We start from the raw sequence: 19030 nt of genomic DNA, 5'->3' as shown, positions 1-19030 counted from the left end.
AACATTCACACCTGCACTACAGCGCTTTGTTGTTTTCTTGCTTCATCTCAGTGCTGGCTGCGCTCCATGTCAACGGTTTCCTATAGCTACCGCCACCGCCGAAGATTCACAATGACTGCATCACCCTCTTTTAGAACGAGTTGGTGTGCAAGCAAAAAAACAGAAAGTACAATAGGAAATGGAATTAGCATGAAGGAGACTGCATGGTAAATGGTGGGTTTAAATGGCTGCATTGTGAACAAGACAATAGAAAACACAACAATATATTACGGTTGCCCCACTTACTGTTTGACTGGTCTCTTATCAACCAAGGACTTTGCTGCTAACTGGACATGGATGCTGATATTATCTACTGTATCTGCTGAGAGCCCCTCCTTGAGCCGTCACCTTATCGTGGTGGAGGGGTTGGTGTGTCCCAATGATCCTAGGAGCTAAGTTGTCTGGGGCTTTATGCCCCTGGCAGGGTCACCCATGTCAAACAGGTCCTAGGTGAGGGACCAGACAAAGCACGGCTCAAAGACCCTGTATGAAGAAAAGAAATTATGGACTCAGGTTTCCCTTGCCCGGACGCGGGTCACCGCGGCCCCCCTCTGGAGCCAGGCCTGGAGTTGGGGCTCGAAGGAGAGCGCCTGGTGGCTGGGCCTGCACCCATAGCCCGAAAGGGTAACGTGGGTCCCCCTTCCCATGGGCTCACCACCTGTGGGAGGGGCCATAGGGGTCGGGTGCAATGCGAGCTGGGCGGTGGCCGAAGGCGAGGATCCGATCCCCGGCTACAGAAGCTGACTCTAGGGACGTGGAATGTCACCTCTCTGGCAGGGAAGGAGCCCGAGCTGGTGTGTGAGGTCGAGAAGTTCCGACGAGATATAGTCGGACTCGCCTCCACGCACAGCTTGGGCTCTGGTACCAGTCCTCTCGAGAGGGGTTGGACTTTCTTCCACTCTGGAGTTGCCCACGGTGAGAGGCGCCGAGCAGGTGTGGGTATACTTATTGCTCCCCGGCTCGGCGCCTGTACGTTGGGGTTCACCCCGGTGGACGAGAGGGTAGCCTCCCTCCGCCTTCGGGTGGGGGGACGGGTCCTGACTGTTGTTTGTGCCTATGCACCAAACACCAGTTCAGAGTACCCACCCTTTTTGGAGTCCTTGGAGGGGGTGCTGGAGAGCGCTCCCGCTGGGGACTCCATCGTTCTGCTGGGGGACTTCAATGCTCACGTGGGCAATGACAGTGAGACCTGGAAGGGCGTGATTGGGAGGAACGGCCCCCCCGATCAGAGTGGTGTTCTGTTATTGGACTTCTGTGCTCATCACGGATTGTCCATAACGAACACCATGTTCAAGCATAAGGGTGTCCACACGTGCACTTGGCACCAGGACATCCTAGTTCGATGATCGACTTTGTGGTCGTGTCATCGGACTTGCGGCCGCATGTCTTGGACACTTGGGTAAAGAGAGGGGCGGAGCTGTCAACTGATCACCACCTGGTGGTGAGTTGGCTCCGATGGTGGGGGAAGATGCCGGTCCGACGTGGCAGGCCCAAACGTATTGTGAGGGTCTGCTCGGAACGTCTGGCGGAACCCACTGTCAGAAGGAGTTTCAACACCCACCTCCGACAGAACTTTGCTAATGTTCCGGGGGAGGCGGGGGACATCGAGTCCGAGTGGACCATGTTCCGCGCCGACCGGAGCTGTGGCCGTAAGGTGGTCGGTGCCTGTTGTGGCGGCAATCCCCAAACCTGTTGGTGGACACCAATGGTGAGTGATGCCGTCAAGCTGAAGAAGGAGTCCTATCAGGCCTTTTTGGCCTGTGGGACTCCTGAGTCAGCTGATGGGTACCGGCTGGCAAAGCGGAATGCAGCTTTGGTGATCGCTGAAGCAAAAACACGGGCATGGGAGGAGTTCGGTGAGGCCATGGAGAAAGACTTCCGGACGGCTTCGAGGAAATTCTGGTCCACCATCCGACGTCTCAGGAGGGGAAAGCAGTGCACCATCAACACTGTGTATAGTGGGGATGGGGCGCTGCTGACCTTGACTCGGGACGTTGTGAGCCGGTGGGGAGAATACTTCGTAGACCTCCTCAATTCCACCGACACGCCTTCCCATGAGGGAGCAGAGTCTGGGTTCTCTGAGGCGGGTTCTCCTATCTCTGGGGTTGAGGTCGCCGAGGTGGTTAAAAAGCTCCTCGGTGGCAAGGCCCCAGGGGTGGATGAGATTCGCCCGGAGTTCCTCAAGGCTCTGGATGTTGTAGGGCTGTGCTGGTTGAGACGCCTCTGCAACATCGCGTGGACATCGGGGACAGTGCCTCTGGGGTGGTGGTCCCCCTTTTTAAGAAGGGAGACCGAAGGGTGTGTTGCAACTACAGGGGGGACACACTACTCAGCCTCCCTGGTAAGGTCTATTCAGGGGTGCTGGAGAGGAGGGTCCGTCGGGAAGTTGAATCCCAGATTGAGGAGGAGCAGTGTGGTTTTCGTCCTGGCCATGGAACAGTGGTCCAGCTCTACACCCTTGGCAGGGTCCTCGAGGGTGCATGGGAGTTCGCCCAACCAGTCTACATGTGTTTTGTGGACTTGGAGAAGGCGTTCGACCGTGTCCCTCGGGTGGTCCTGTGGGGGGTGCTTCGGGAGTATGGGGTACCGAACCCCCTGATACGGGCTGTCCGGTCCCTGTACGACTGGAGTCAGAGTTTGGTCTGCATATCCGGCAGTAAGTCGGACTCGTTTCCGGTGAGGGTTGGACTCCGCCAAGGCTGCCCTTTGTCAACGATTCTGTTCATAACTTTCATGGACAGAATTTCTAGGCGCAGCCGAGGCGTAGAGGGGGTCCGGTTTGGTGGCCTCAGTATTGCATCTCTGCTTTTTGCAGATGATGTGGTTCTGTCTGCTTCATCAAGCCGTGACCTCCAACTTTCATTGGAGCAGTTTGCAGCCGAGTGTGAAGCGGCTGGGATGAGAATTAGCACCTCCAAATCTGAGACCATAGTCCTCAGTCGGAAAAGGGTGGCGTGCCCTCTCCAGGTCGGGGATGAGATCCTGCCCCAAGTGGAGGAGTTCAAGTATCTTGGGGTCTTGTTCACGAGTGAGGGAAGAATGGAACGGGAGATCGACAGGCGGATCGGTGCAGCGTCTACAGTGATGCGGACTTTGTATCGATCCGTTGTGGTAAAAAAGGAGCTAAGCCGAAAGGCGAAGCTCTCGATTTACCGGTCAATCTACGTTCCCACCCTCACCTATGGTCACGAGTCGTGACGGAAAGAATGAGATCCCGGATACAAGCGGCCGAAATGAGTTTCCTCCGCAGGGTGTCCGGGCTCTCCCTTAGAGATAGGGTGAGAAGCTCGGTCATCCGGGAGGATCTCAGAGTAGAGCCGTTACTCCTTCACATCGAGAGGAGCCAGATGAGGTGGCTGGGGCATCTGATTTGGATGCCTCCCGTACGCCTCCCTGGTGAGATGTTCCGGGCACGTCCCACCGGGAGGAGACCCCGGGGACGACCCAGGACACTACATCCTTCGGCTGGCCTGGGAACGCCTCGGGATCCCCCCGGAAGAGATGGATGAAGTGGCTGGGGAAAGGGAAGTCTGGGCATCCCTGCTGAAGCTACTGCCCCCGCGCCCCGACCTCGGATAAGCGGTAGAAGATGGATGGATGGATGGATCTGCTGAGAGTGTGTGTATGTGAACTCTGTCCAGCGGCTTCCTTTGACAATGCCTAACTTTGATCTTTGTCAGAAAAAACAAGAGCAAGCACCCTTCAGCCGGAGAGAAAGGGACATCTGTAAATATGGTCAGACATACTTTCACTTCTATTTTTTTTTTTAACCCCTGAATAACTTGTATTAAAAAAATAAATAAATAAAAAAGTTTGAATGAATGTTCTCAGGCGGCACGGTGGTGACTGGTTAGAGCGTCAGCCTCACAGTTCTGAGGTGCGGGGTTCAATCCCCGTCCCCGCCTGTGTGGAGTTTGCATGTTCTCCCCGTGCCTGCGTGGGTTTTCTCCGGGCACTCCGGTTTCCTTCCACATCCCAAAGACATGCATTCATTGGAGACTCTAAATTGCCCGTAGGTGTGAATGTGAGTGCGGATGGTTGTTTGTTTCTATGTGCCCTGCGATTGGCTGGCAACCAGTTCAGGGTGTACCCCGCCTCCTGCCCGATGACAGCTGGGATAGGCTCCAGCACGCCCGCGACCCGAGTGAGGAGAAGCGGCTCAGATAATGGATAGATGGATGGATGAATGTTCTCATATTGTGTTCAACAGCAGGGTACCCTTCGACATCCAAAACTGAATTCCATGAGCAAATCGGACACCAGGCTGCATGAGATCAATCGCTTTCCTTGCAACGGAAACTGTAAGTGATGCACGATCAATGTCACAATCCGCTGTGCGGTTAACCTGGCAAGGCAGACGGACGACTCCATGGAAAGCTGTTTTATGAAAGCACTGTTCTGCTTTCTCCTCCACCCCACTTCTCTCGCACAGCAGTTAGTAAGAGCCGCCCGGCCAGCATGGACCTCCTGCTCCTCCACAGTCGACGCTCCCAGAGCGACCTGACGCCTTCCCAGGGGCGCCGGCTTCCACAGATCCCCACCGGCCCCCAGGGATCCGGCCAAGGGGGGGAAGGGGACACGGGAGGAGACGGGGGAGGAGGAGAAGCCAGAGACCACACTTACACCGAGGTGGGCCTGCGAAATAACCCGACCCCGACGCACGGCTTGGACGACGGCCTGTATGAGAGCGTCAGTGTCCGGGAAGGGGACGCAGGCCCCAAAGCAACCGCAGGCCCTCCGCCGACATCAACGAACACTCCAACTTCAGTCAGGGCCGCCCAAAGCCCGCCTGCTCAGGTCAACGGAGCCCACAATGGCAACGGAAATGTATGCACACATTTACAGCTCCGTGCATGCAACAAAATTTTTTTTAATCAATTAAAGCAGAAGCACCTGTTGAAAGCATCTTCTCCTGAGTGATGCACATTCATCAATCTTTCCATGAGGTGGGGCGACATCGAAGTCATTTGGGCAGCAATTTGACGCAGTTATCTTACGTCTGTTTCCTTATTTGTCAGTAAATATTCAGACTTCATCATGAAACGCTACTGCACAGTGTAACCCCGCTATTTGCGGGGGATAGGGACCGTTGCCGGACTGAACTGTCGTGCAAGCGTGTGGCGTTCTGCCACTAGTTTTCATAAGTGGCGACCGTCACCCACTAGTTTTGCTGCAATTCAAAATTGGAATTTGCGATTCAAATTGGTAACCGACGAGTCTACACGGTGGCCATGTTTGGGAGGTCGACGTTGCCATCAAAGGCCCTACATGGACATTGAAATTAAGTCGTAACTTGCTCGTTTCGCAACCCATTTTCACGAGGTTTACTTTTTTATCAATGTCGAAGCGTGTGCTATCACTTCATAATGTTAAAAAAAAATAATAATCCCCCCCAAAATATTTTGACCGGGTTACTCCCAGTTCCCTTGTCGTAATTAAGACGTTGTAAGCAACCGTATGCAGCACAACGTACCGGCATCCTTGCTCTTTTGGTTTTCTTGCTGTGCACACACATGCAATGCACTGACGACTTTGACCCTCCCATCTTTGCATGTGTGTTTAACAAGTGCTTTTAAATATGTTTTTTTTAATGGTCTTGCTTTAGCGCAGATTTTCCTGGAACGTATCCTCAGCAATGAACAGGAGTTCACTGTATCTGCTTCTACTTGTCTTTTCTTTACAGGGTGGCAGAGGGAATGGCAACACAAACGGGACAATGGCAGGGAAAACTAACGGGGCGAGCGGGGTTACCAGGTCCCCCCTGTCCTCAGTCAACTCCCTGGCCATCCAAGAACCTACTGCAGCCGAGTATGCTTCAATTCGCAAGTTCAGAAAGGTAAAACTCTCACTGGTACTTTTTTTTTATTTTGTTTTTTTTTTTGGGGGGGGGGGTCTACTTTATTCACTAACTTGTAGATTGTATGTTGCAGGCTTCATGCAGCTGAACACAGCAATTGTTTTAAATGGAAGGAGTTGTGCAATTGTGTACACTTGCCAGTATTTCTGAAAAGTATTCAGGGGGAGTGTGGTGTTATTTAAATTGGACTTGGTCCTAAAGGAGCAGCTAATTGCGAAAGTTGAATGAGGCATCTATTTTAAAATACCAAATGTCAACTGTAACTGAAAATCATTTCTTTCTTTTTTTTTTTGTTCTCGTCAAATATTTGAATAAGAAGACAGACCACAAAGTGTTGTTAAAGTCTTGAAAATACTCCTTTGGCCCGTACGTGAAGTCCCAAAATACATGCATATTTATATTTTATGTTGTTTTTCTTGAGCTTTGTCCATAATGTCTTCACTGGTAACCTCAAGGTTGACAAGACAAACAGGAAGGAAAATAACGGAGCCGACAGCCAGTCAGACCAATCGAGCGTGAGCGACTCGCCCTCAGCTGCTGCTCCGCAACTACATCGCAGTCAGGAGTTTCCACGAAAACCCCTGGAGCCGTTTCACCTGCACTCTTTCCCAAAGGTAACACAGAAGGAGGGTGGGGGGAAAAAAATAAAATAAATCAAAAATAACACTGAGCAACAGCCAACCTTGTCAAACCCAGTGGAGAGTTGTTTATGACCACTAGAGGGCACTGTCCACAAACTAACCACACTGCAGCTTTGGGAATTATTATTTTTAAAGATATCTTCTTGTCTGACTTAAGCACCAATGTATACTCACTGATTTTATTGAATTATTACAACAACAACAAAATAAAGCTCTGCCACAAAAAAATAAAGCTCTGCCATTTCTAATTGTATTTCTTGCAATTTTGGACGATACAAGAAATACAATAAATATTATTGACGAAGGCCATGGGCTCAGTTAAAGGGCATTTCTGAGAAGAACAATCATCGGATGGCCATCATTGAGGCTTTCCTGTGATTTTGCTGGCACATATTACATTTCGGTGGCACGGTGGCCGACTGGTTAGAGCGTCAGCCTCACAGTTCTGAGGACCCGGGTTCAATCCCCGGCCCCACCTGTGTGGAGTTTGCATGTTCTCCCCGTGCCTGCGTGGGTTTTCTCTGGGCACTCCGGTTTCCTCCCACATCCCAAAAACATGCATTAATTGAAGACTCTAAATTGCCCGTAGGTGTGACTGTGAGTGCGAATGGTTGTTTGTTTGTATGTGCCCTGCGATTGGCTGGCAACCAGTTCAGGGTGTACCCCGCCTCCTGCCCGATGATAGCTGGGATAGGCTCCAGCACGCCCGCGACCCTAGTGAGGAGAAGCAGCTCAGAAAATGGATGGATGGATGGATATTACATTTCCATTTGTACATTTATTGTACTTTTAATGCGCGTGTTAAATCAGGAATTGGGAGTTTGTATATTTCTGTATTTGTGATTAACTGCGTGTTATTGTGCAGATGTGGGGCCTCTGCCTCGTTGCTTTGCGCTGCAAAGCACCATATTACTGTGGCTTGTGTAGAGTGGAAAGATACATTATGTAAGAAGATGGCCGACTACCAATATGCCTCTGTTTGTGTGTGTGTATGTGCGTGTGTGTTCTCCCATCAAGTCTATCAGTAAGTCTGCCTAGAAATGGCAAACAGGTAGCCAGCTGCCCGATAAATAATGCTCACATCTTGAGGGGATTTTATTCTGACTATGATTGCAGAAACTGGAGGACTAAATACAGTTTTGATAACGCTCACAAGTCACACACTTTGTAATTGGTTTCTAATTGCTTCCAATTGGCTGTAGTTATAGAATGGTCATGACGTTAGAACTACAATACAGAAAAGTTTATACAGTTTTTTTTGGGGGGGGGGGGGGGGGGATTAATTTGTAAAGTATTTTTTTTGTAGAGTACATGTGATAGTATGGCAAATAATTTTCTACGACCTTTCCTTTCGCCACATTTGACCCCAGGGGCTCCTCTCTCTCTGTATGCTAATGTAAGATATTTTTGACACACTCGTTTTTCTGAAGCTTGTGGACAGGTTTCTTTCTGAACATGCGTCGACACGTTTTATCTGAAGCAGTATTAAAGCAGTGAAGAGGAGAAAAATCGATTTTGAATATGTCCAGTTAGAAAAACAGGCTCTCAAAAAGTCTTAACTGACCTGAACTGGCAAATTGTGGACGACTATACTTTATCTGTGACAATCAGATAATGTGTAAGCAGAATATTCATTTAATACAATAGTTTGTAGACAAAATACAACTGTTTATTAATCAGTTTACTGAAACATATCCCTAAAAATAGCTATATACAGTATCACCAATTTGGTATGATTTTATAAGATTTTAAAAAAAGAGCTGCTGTTGATGTTGTTTTTTATTTATTTCAAAATCGTAACTGCAGTACTTGCCCGAGCTCATCCTCAGACTTTTGTCTGCCAGGAGCCGGTGTTCATGGGCAACGGTGAGCAGTACATCTGGAAGCCACCAGAGGATGATGATATCATCACTTTGCACCCACCTCCACACCGCATCGAGAACGGACAGGGGCACCCATCGCCCCCAACTGCGAAGGAGGTAGTGTATCTTTGGTGGTATTTTGGTATGGGGGGGGAGGGCCAATCCTACAGAGGAGCACAAGGAATAGCAACAGACACAGAGATCTCTGATTTGTGGCTGCCGTGTCTATAGATGGGGGCGCGCCCCTTTGATTGGGCATGCTGTCATAACAGCGCCTACCCTGTGACCTGCCTGTAATACTCTGCTTGCAGCCAGAGGTTAGGTTACACGCATGGCGCGGACCCCACCCCCCTGCCTGAGCCCTGGCCGCAATCCCCCACCACGCCGCCCCTCAAGCTATCTGTCTCCAACATACAACTCAGCAGATGGAGCCAACATAAGCATCACTTGCTGCCAATACCTAATCTCCGCTTCTCATCTATGGAGATTCTTTTTCTCAATGTTTTCTTTTATTTCAAACACCGGCACTCCCAAGGCTGAATGGGATGAGCCCTGGCTGGGGACTGGGTTGCCAACGGGCCTATTCTTCATAATTATATATGGAGGAGATGTCTGGTGGTGAGAGCAGGAAGTCTGCGCCGTCCAATCGTGTCTCAATGTCACATATCCGACCACATCTGCTTCCACATGCAACAGCTCCTCCCCCATTAATCCACTCTCAACCCACACTTTCTTTTTCCCTGCACGCTGAGAGCTATAAGCAGTTGGGGAGCCGTCAAACATGGTGGTTCTGGGGGAGTCCTAACCTGATCGCTGAATGTCTGTTATAGTGTCTTTGAACAAATGCAATTGGCCTCAGGCGTTTTTCTCTCTAAAACTTGTAAATCAACAGTTAGAGTTGTTTCAGAGTTGGATAAAGCTTCTACAAGCACATAACGCTAGTCGACTGTTGCTTATAGAGCCTCTGGCCTTGACTGCACATTGTGCTATCTCAACTTTCTTGTCTGTTTTGATTTCTTCCTCTGACTTGTTCATTGCTACGCTTCGCAGTTTGCAGTTTGTAGCTGCCTGTATAATTTGTGTCTTTTGCCAGAGAGACATAACAGAAAAGAACACAAGCAGAGGGGAGTGGAAAAGACAGCATACAATGTGCAGGCTTCCTCAACAGCTGCAGCCCAGTTCTGAAATCCCCACCGTCTTGTGACTTCCTTCCTCTGCTGCTCGATGTTGCAAACTCCCGTGTGCACAAACAGCACATGCATTTGGCCAGACAAGCATGGTGCACTTTGTGTAAACATTTCAAACATACACGTTGGTCTTTGTTTATTCAAAAAGGTCACAAAAGAGATTTGTGGGGGCAGGGCGCATGTCCAGTTTCAGAGAGCACGGGGGAAAGATTATACATTTGAATTTAAAATCGATGGTGCATTAAGTTTTAGGTTGTTTTTTTTGTTTGTTTTTTTGCTTTGAACTGCAAGCGCAACCATGAGATGCAAGTGCTGTATGGTGGCAGTGAATTCCATTTAACTCAATTCACAATAAACAGCAGTTTGGCAACTTCAAGCTGTTTAATGGCAATCCCAGTTGAAGTTTACTGTCAAACTGAACAAACTGAAACAACAACAATTACACTGTGTGTATTCAAAACAAAATCGCCTTAAGAACAGTCTTCTAGCTTAATACTAAAATATCATGGAAAATCCCATTGACATGCTAACAGTTAGCATTGATAGTCACGGTTTTAGAAACCTGTAAGCAAAGGATATTTGAACGCAAATGGTAGAGCAACACATCTAAACAGAAAATGTAACAATACAATTTGTTGAGCCATTAACATTGCATTGTCAAAGGAAGCAAGCCATTTTCAACACTTTCCATTGGTCAATTATGTGAAAAAATTACATACTCATATGGGGACTTGCCATGTGGTATAAATTTGTGTAAAAAAAATATGAAATTGACCAAATTCGGACATAGGAGGTTTCTGCCCAACGCCAGCAATATATTCTTTATCCTATAACGACTAATATTACAACATCTTACTGAGTCACTCACAGTAGTGGTACAAGTACTATTCTTATTCGTTTAAGCCTGTATACTGCCTCCCGGTGGCCTAGGCGGACACATCACTGTTCAATTCTATACATTGTATTTCAATATGTTCTTACTCAAGGTTTTCATAAAGTACAATATTATCGTGCTATTTTTCCTTATTAAAAACCCAAAAAAATTTTTTGTGATGGGGGGGGGCTGGAACGGATTAATGGCATTTCCATTCATTTCAATGGGGAAAGATGATTTGAGTCGAGAGCATTTTGAGTTTCTAGTGTGGTCACGGAACACGTTAAACTCGTATCTCAAGGCACCATTGTACCATAACATTAAAGTAATCCCTCATTTATCGCGGGAGTTAGGTTCCGGACCACCCCTGCTTTAGGTGAAATCATTAAAGTAGCGAACGCATTTTTTTTCTAAATTAATTATACATATTTTAAAACTGCGTGGGTTTTCTCCGGGTACTCCGGTTTCCTCCCGGATTCATGGAAATTTCAAAGCTGTATGAACCTTCCCAGACTCCTATTAATCTTCCACACACTCCTTTTAACCTCTATCATACTCTTAGAAACATTTTCTATTCTCTCTCACCTTTGAAATTCTTAAGTGCACATTAATGCACAATAGTACAGTACATTAAATTGTATTCTTTTTAATGTGTTTTAATATATATATATATTTTTATAGTGTAAGTGTTTTAGGCTAGGAAGCGTTTCATTTACCACAAAAAAATTACAGCACAGACTCAAAATCCCACAATATGGTAAACTGTAAGTGATATAAATGTATAAAAAAATGTATAATACACTGAATCTGCAAGAGGTGAACTCTGTAACGTAGGACAGGTAAAAGCACAAAGGGGTTAAACATACTTGTAGATCCTTCCCCTGAGAATTTTGTTCTCCACTATCTATGATATCAGGTATGCACAAGACAGCGTGCCAGTGATTGTCACTTAGAAGAACTGTTGGTTGGGCGGTGATCATCGAAGGTAACCACAGACATGTCCCACAGTCCTCTGCTCTCGTGTTACCCTGCCGATGGAAATTTGACACAAAAAATGCCGGAACGGACAGCACTAGTTGTCCGAATTTCCCTCACATGCTTCGCAGTAGACACACGCATGTAATGACCGGACGTGTACAATATGTGCTCGCACACACCTACAATCACAATGCCTGATTCAAGGCAAATGAAATGTGGGCAAAGTCCATTAGCGAACACCACTGAGCAGGTTTTTTTCTTTCAGCGCGTTGGCTGGCGTCCAGATCTTTCACACCATAGCTTAATGTTCTGTTGCCAAAGCACTTGTGAAACTTTAACAGGTCTATCCACTGCTAGGATAACGCTGACTCTCCGCCTAGACCTCGACGGTGCGATAACACGGTTTACTCTGTCTTATCCTACCCTGTCAAAATAGGTCAGGTTACAGCACCGGGCAAACACTGCCACTCTCACACCCACTCCATCGGGCTCTCGCCAGTCTGCACACCTCAAATTAGCAGTCTTTTTCCCCAGCATTCATTAAGCCACAAATATTCCTTGTGGTATAGGTTGTATACAAATGCTCGAGAGACCTCATAATCAGGCGCATGCACAGAAATTTCTGGGGGCAGGTGCCCTCCCCCCCCCCCCCAAAAAAAGGGAACCCATTGCCCAAATTATTTATAAGTATTCACAATTAAGAAAAAAAATGTAGTTAACTTTATTTCTGTTGACACAACCAACACAGTCAATAATAAAACTCTTAGCTTTGGAGGTAAGCAGGAGGTTACCGTGGATATAAAAATTCCACACACGCCTATTCAAATGACAGGTTTTAGGAAGCACAAGGAGATGGGCTGTATGCAAAGTAGGAGCATATGTACAATTCTCCCAAGTTCAAATTTAAAAATATTTTGGGTAAAATTGATGACATAGAGGCTAATTTAAAAGATATTGATGAATGAAGGGGAAAAAGGGCTGCAACAAAAAGGGCTGCAACAAAAAGGGCATGTGGTTGAGCACCACCTACTGGGTATGTGTGCACATGCCTGCGGGTAATGGAAAACATGACTGTGACTGTTTAATTGCGCCAGACTGTCGCATTTGCATTTTATTATATCTAAATTGACAAAAGTACTGTAAGTAGACAATTTTGTATCCGTCCCCATGCCTATCTGCCTATCCAGCTACAGAAGACCTCCGCTATTCACGGGTGGGAGAAAACCTGGAGTAATTCACCCCCCCCCCCCAAAAAAAGTTTAGTATAAACCATAAATATACCACAAACTATGATCCCAAATCACCCAAACAACCCAAATGGCTTACAAATCATTATTATTTTTTTTTCAATCCACCTGTACATGCACATGCGGAAAAGCATACATAACTTCCACTAACAACCCAGGCTAACCTTAGCTCTAAAATCCAAAGATCTTAATGTCTCTGTCGAGAAATATTACTTCAAAAATACTAATTTTCTTCCACCCTGTTCTGTGGCACCGTCTGGCATCATGGGCATAAAAAAAAGAGCACAAAAATATGCGAAAGCTAAAAATAGGTTCCACGGAGGGGGGGGGGGGGTGATGATATTAGGTGAATTCGTGATGAGCAAACTGCTCTCCCTACAGTGTATATAAAAAGTGAACACACCTCTGTTCAAATGCCATGGTTTTTGTGATATGAAAAAATAAGGCCAAGATAAATAATTTCAAAACTTTTGCGTCCATTAGTGTGGCCTATAACCTGTAATACTCAATTGAAAAAAAAAAGGAAATCTTTCTCGAGAGGAGAAGTAAAAATGAACAACTGAGTGCTGAACTCGCCTTAACTCATTTTTGTGTGTTGTCAGATTGCAGACACCTACTCCATCGTGTGCAAAACTCAGAAGAAAAAGACTCCCATGGAAAGCAATGGAGCAAAGACCCTTCCGCGCTCATTTGGTGGCGAGAGAGGAAAGGGCCGGGGCCGAGGGGTCCAGGCCCAGGCCCGCTCCCAGGAGGAGCCGTGCTACGAGCCGACGGGAGACAGGGCCTGGCCCGCGTGCGCGGCAGCCGAGTCCGACCCCGCGTACGCCACCGTTGACAGCCACCGTAAACGTGAACAGGCCGCCGCCGGTAATAGCGCGGCCGGTGGTACTGCCACACTTAAGAGGAAGAAGCAACAAGCACCGCCAGCTGCACCTCAGGGCTCAGCTTCCAACCCCCTGCCTGTTCGAGGCCTGCCCGGGGGAGAGAACTTCTATGAGACCATCGGCGATGTGAAAGGAGGCAATAGCTCCAGCACCACCACCATCTTCACATTCAATGACGGGATGGAGATGTATGTCACCGGCCTGTAGCTGGCAGACATGCGGCTCCGGCTCAGAAAGAGACTGTCCTGTTAACTTGCCGTAAGGTTGCTGTACATACTGTAGGTACTAAGACTACTCCAGACAAACAAAAAGACGATCAAATTTGACATCAGGTACAAACAGGGTTTTAATCCAGGTTCAGACTTCCCTTCATTGGTTTGTATTTCAGAACCAGCCTCAACCCTAAGAGGACCAAAAATGCTTTATCGAAAAGAAAAGAAAAGAAAAAAAAGAAAAGAAAAGAAAAGAAAAGAAGAAAAAGACAGCTGGAGTATTCATCTTCAAACATACTCTATCAGTGACTTTACTCATGTTTATGGGCATCATTTTCCATAATATCTTTATTTTTGTATGAACAATGATCATTTGGTGTGGCGTAACTCACAATTTGAGCACATTTGAATATGAACATATGTATAGAAAATTTAAATGCATGCTTTGTGCAAACCACGGAGAGCAGTAGCAATGATGGTGGCTATGTTAGGAGAAGGAGGCCACGGTGCATTGCTTTGCCATGCGTAAACACACGCGCGCGCAAACACACACACACACACACACACACGCAGGCACCTCTAAACTTGGGGGAACTTATGTAATATAAGCAGATGGATGTCACAGGGATTTCTGGAGCTCAGCTCAACCTAAGCAAACATCTGAAACAGGTTCCCTGTGCACACTGACCTGTTGCTTGGCAGAGAGAGTTGTGATGTTTTGTACAAACAAAGGCCAGTCATTTGTAGGCCTGCTCAAACTCAAACGCAAGTGAAGACTGCTGATGGCTGTCCATTTGACAAACCGCGATCAATGTGCCCGAAACGTATTGGCAGTTATCAATCAAAAGCAGCCCTCTATGACAAGCACTTCCGACATTTACCTGTGAGACTGGATATGTGTTACAGCAATCTGTCATTCAATTTTGCCTTGTTAAACAGAACTTTTCACATATCCGCAAGTATATTCTTCCTATCCACAACTGCTATTTCAGATTTCTGCAATGTCATCTTCCCACTTTTGTCATTCATGTTTATGGGTATGGCATTTAAAAGCTAAGTTTGACTATCGAAAAGGAACATCGTAGATATCAACCAACGTCATTCTAACTGGTAAATTACATTTTGAAGAGTTTGAATTTTCATTCAGGATATCTATAACTCAATTGTGACTCGTCGAAATGACAGATAGAAATCTGTAGTTCACTTTTGCCTTGTCAAAACAGATATCAGATAACAGATACAGATATCTGAAAGGTCATTTTGCCTAGGACCAACGACGTCACTTTTACCGTTCTTGTCTATGGGGGTTCTCATGACAGATATCTACTATTCCATTGTAGATATCCACTAGTGAATTCCAGCTGTCCCAAATTTAATTGTTGATATCAGTAACTCCAGTTTGAGACATCTACAGTTTGAGTTGTAGTCGCAGATCTCTACAACTTAATTTTGCCTCGTTAAAACTTGATTCAGGATATCTAAAAAGGGACATGTAGATATCTTGAATTGAGGTGAATTAAAGATATCTTCAACTCTTATTATGACTTGTCAAAGCAGGAATCATATTGTAGATATTGCAAACTGGAGTTACAGATATCTATAATTCAGTCGCAGAAATCCGTAATTCAGATATATCTGGAATTCAGTTGCAGATATTTGTAGTGAGAAAGCCCATACACATGAATGGCAAAAGTGACGTCAGTTGTCTGACGTGAAATGACGTTGCAGATATCTGAAATACTAATTGTGGATTGGAAGAATGTCCATCCATCCATCCATTTTCAACACCGCTTATCCTGGTTAGGGTCACGGGACACTGGAGCCTATCCCAGCTGACTTCGGGCGAAAGGCGGACTACACCCTGAACTGGTCGCCAGTCAGTCGCAGGGCACATATAGACACGGACAACCATTCGCACTCACATTCACACCGTCACTGAGTGGGAACTGAACCCACGCTGCCTGCACCAAAGTCAGGCAAGTGTACCACTACACCATCAGTGACTTGGAAGAATGTAGTTATCGATATCTGAGATGTTCTTTTTGACTAGGCAAAACTGAATTACAGATACCTGCAAGTGCAACACATATGTAGTCTCGCTGTTTAATGTTATGAAGGCTTGTCATAGTTTTTCACTACTTGTAGATATTTTGGAACTGAAATTATGACTTGAGTTGCAGATATCCGTAATTCACCAACGGGTGTCTGCAACTGAATAGTACATATCTGTAACGTGTAATGTCTGACTCCCAGGCGCAATGACATTGCGGATATTCGCTATATGTCTATCTGTTGTTTTGACTGCACAATTACATTACAGATATCTGGAATGAACATTCCAACTACTCCAAATGTGATTTCGACTATTCAGAAAGACATTGTTGTTATCTACGAGGTTAATTCAGTGGGTAGTCAAACTTAGCTTTTAAATTTTAAACCTGCTTGCCACATCCCTCTTGGCGTCGCTTATGTCTTTGGTTTGGTTAACAATGTCGTCCTCAAGGTAATTGTGGCATCAAGTAACAATTCACGCTCAGATTTGACAAACATCTATCTGAAGCCGCTGCCAAAGGCTTGATGACACTCCTCTTTCCCACTCCACCCACCTCGCTCTCTCTCACATTCACACACACTACACACACACACACACACTTAAATGCATGCATGCTTGGCAGAGTTTTACAGGGTAAAGCGACCAGGTTCGGGTTGCCAGAGTGTTGAGCAAGACTTATACGGGTGACACATTTCACAATAGAAGACTGTTTCCGTACTAGTATAAAAGAATGATTTCTTCAAAAATACTTCCTTCGTAAAATAAGGAAAGTGACTTCTTTTTCTTTTGAATGTGATTTTATGACTATTGTACTATTGCACTCAACAGCTGCAGGAATGGCTGCCCATATATTTTCTGTTAATATGCTGTATATGTTGTCGTTTGCGCTCTGGCTCCGAGTCAAACTCGCGCTTTCGATCGTTCTCGAGTCGTACAGTTGCCGGTTGGAATAGCAGCAGAAACCTTGCACTCCAAAGAAAACAACTGTGGAGTGTCTTTTGGACGATTGCCCCTGGCGCTCTCCTCAGCCTGCTCTCCGGTCCCCGCATCCCTCGTTGTAAACAATGTCTTTTTCATGTAGCTTTGGGGAACTTGAAAAATGAATGGAGGGGAAAAACAAAACCTTAGAAATTTAATAAACATGTGGTTATGAGGCAAGACTGATGAGGGATATAGTAGAATGATCTCACTGTGAGAGAACCATGCAAATGTTTAAAAGGTCAGTAGCATATGTTTTAAGTGTCAAAGTACAAAGAAGCAAACACACCAATGTATTTTATTGCACTGTTCATTTTTTTTTGTCTCCTTTTGGACAATGAATAGCTCACGCCACTGCCATGAAACAAGCCTGTGTTGGTGCAATTTATCCTGCTTGATCCAAAAAGTGCATGCATTAATATATGGAGATGAAACAATTATTGTGGTACTTTATTAATCTCTTGTTTGTTAGTCTTCTGTTGTACTTTTTGCCATGTATTGCACAGAGCAATTTCAAAGCAACGACCAGGAGAAGGGGAAGGAACGAGAAAAAGATTGATTGAAGCCACCAGGATTTTAGGCCTCAGTGTTTATATTCTGCAATGGGGGAGCAAGGAGGAATGATAGAAATGGGGGGAGGGAGAAGAAGCACTAGCATGAAGCTGGATGTGGATCACTGAAAATGAACACGGACCCGACACACCCTCCTCCTCCTGCACGCACACACACGCACAAACACATACACACACACACATGGGTTGGTACACACTGCAACATTGAGCCGTGCTTTTCCAGTTAAGGGGAGGAAGCACGTTTTTGCCCCTGCCTACACTCCCTACCCCAGCTGTGTTCACTCTCCAATACAGGACACTGAGCTTGCTTTGCCCCCCGCTTCACCTCGCTATGCTGGGGAGGGGCTTTGGTTGTCCACTTCCGAGGGACTCCGAGAGTGTGAATGTCAAGCTCGGTCCGGTCTGATAGCAACGATGCAGCAACTGTCTGATATGAAAAATGGCTGACAGCTGAGAAGCCTCTCAGACAATGCTGGCCGGCTCTCACTCTTCATCCTTTCCCCCTGGCTCTCACTTTGGGCCCCATTTTCTTTCTCTTGAAACAAAGCACTGATGCGATTTATTTCGTGGAACATTGTCGTACGCTGATTGAGACAAATGTTCACTGCACAAATACAGTATGGATATGTAAATGTGTAAAATACTCTGCTGCTGTTCTGATGTTGTCACAATGTAGGGTATGCAGTATATTTGTTGGGGTCAACTGGTTATCACAGACACATTGTCATTTGTGGATGAAAATTTTTTCCTGCTTTCCATGCACATACAGATGATGTTTGTTAATTGTGTTTGGATGTAGTTATGGGCCAATACTGCTGTGACAGTTGTAGCCAATGTTTTATGTTCTCAAAGCACAGGATTTAGTTTGAAAATAATATATATAAGTATATGTACAGTATATATGTATGGATATATGTATGTGTGTATATAAAGTACATATACATACATATATATACACACACAAAATAGATCGTGTGGCAGTGCAGATATGCAAAAGATTGTAATGTTTTATATTAACCTTCATAAAATATTAAAGTGAGTTTTTACTTTTCTAATAAAGTGGCACATTAGAATGTTTTGGTCCATCGAATCACTCTTTTGTACCAGCCAGGGTACAACATAGCAATTATCCTGCTACTTAATAAAAGGAAGGGGTGATTCCCGATTCTGCCATTTCCAAGCCAACACAGATTCACAGGCAATATTTGGATTCCATTCTGTATCGTTACAGCCCTATTTTTTTTTTTTTTATCTTCCTCGTGGGTTGCGCGAGGCAAGAGCTTCAGTCTTTGTTGTCTGATACTTGGATATGCTGGTTAACTAATTTACACCCATTGTGCCTTGGTGTGACAATTCCTAAAACAAAACAAAAAAAAACTTGGGGCAGCACCCTGTGCAGGAAAGCCCAGACTTCCCTCTCCGCAGCCACTTCGTCCATCTTTTCTGGGGAGTGGGGGGATCCCGAGGCATTCCCAACGCAGCCGGGAGAAGTAGTCTCTCTAGCGAGTCCTCGATCGTCCCCCGGGGACTCTTTTTCGGTGGGACTTGCCCAGAACACCTCAGCAGGAAGGCGTCCTGAAGGCATCCTAACCAGATGCCTGAGCCACCTCATCTGGCTTCTCTCGATGCAGAGGATCCCAGATGAC

At 46.1% G+C, this 19030-nt stretch overlaps 1 protein-coding gene across 6 annotated transcripts in view; it reads left to right on the top strand.

Moving 5' to 3' along the window:
• Positions 1-18457, top strand: part of LOC133469975 (uncharacterized) — a 48692-nt gene extending 30235 nt beyond the window's left edge. For 2 of the 6 annotated variants that reach the window (XM_061757835.1, XM_061757754.1), the window contains exons 3-9: positions 3720-3774; positions 4250-4340; positions 4472-4866; positions 5723-5875; positions 6352-6510; positions 8382-8516; positions 13288-18457. In XM_061757835.1, the coding sequence (XP_061613819.1) occupies positions 3720-3774; positions 4250-4340; positions 4472-4866; positions 5723-5875; positions 6352-6510; positions 8382-8516; positions 13288-13776 (1477 nt within the window). In that variant the 3' untranslated portion in view covers positions 13777-18457. The remainder of the gene's footprint in view (positions 1-3719; positions 3775-4249; positions 4341-4471; positions 4867-5722; positions 5876-6351; positions 6511-8381; positions 8517-13287) is intronic. The other 4 variants (XM_061758100.1, XM_061758013.1, XM_061757925.1 and 1 more) reach the window with 4 other exon arrangements.
• Positions 18458-19030: the final 573 nt, after the last annotated feature.

The sequence above is a fragment of the Phyllopteryx taeniolatus genome, chromosome 1 (genome assembly GCF_024500385.1).
Source record: "Phyllopteryx taeniolatus isolate TA_2022b chromosome 1, UOR_Ptae_1.2, whole genome shotgun sequence".
In the NCBI taxonomy this organism is placed as follows: domain Eukaryota; kingdom Metazoa; phylum Chordata; class Actinopteri; order Syngnathiformes; family Syngnathidae; genus Phyllopteryx; species Phyllopteryx taeniolatus.
This window is presented reverse-complemented; position numbering and strand designations above follow the sequence as displayed.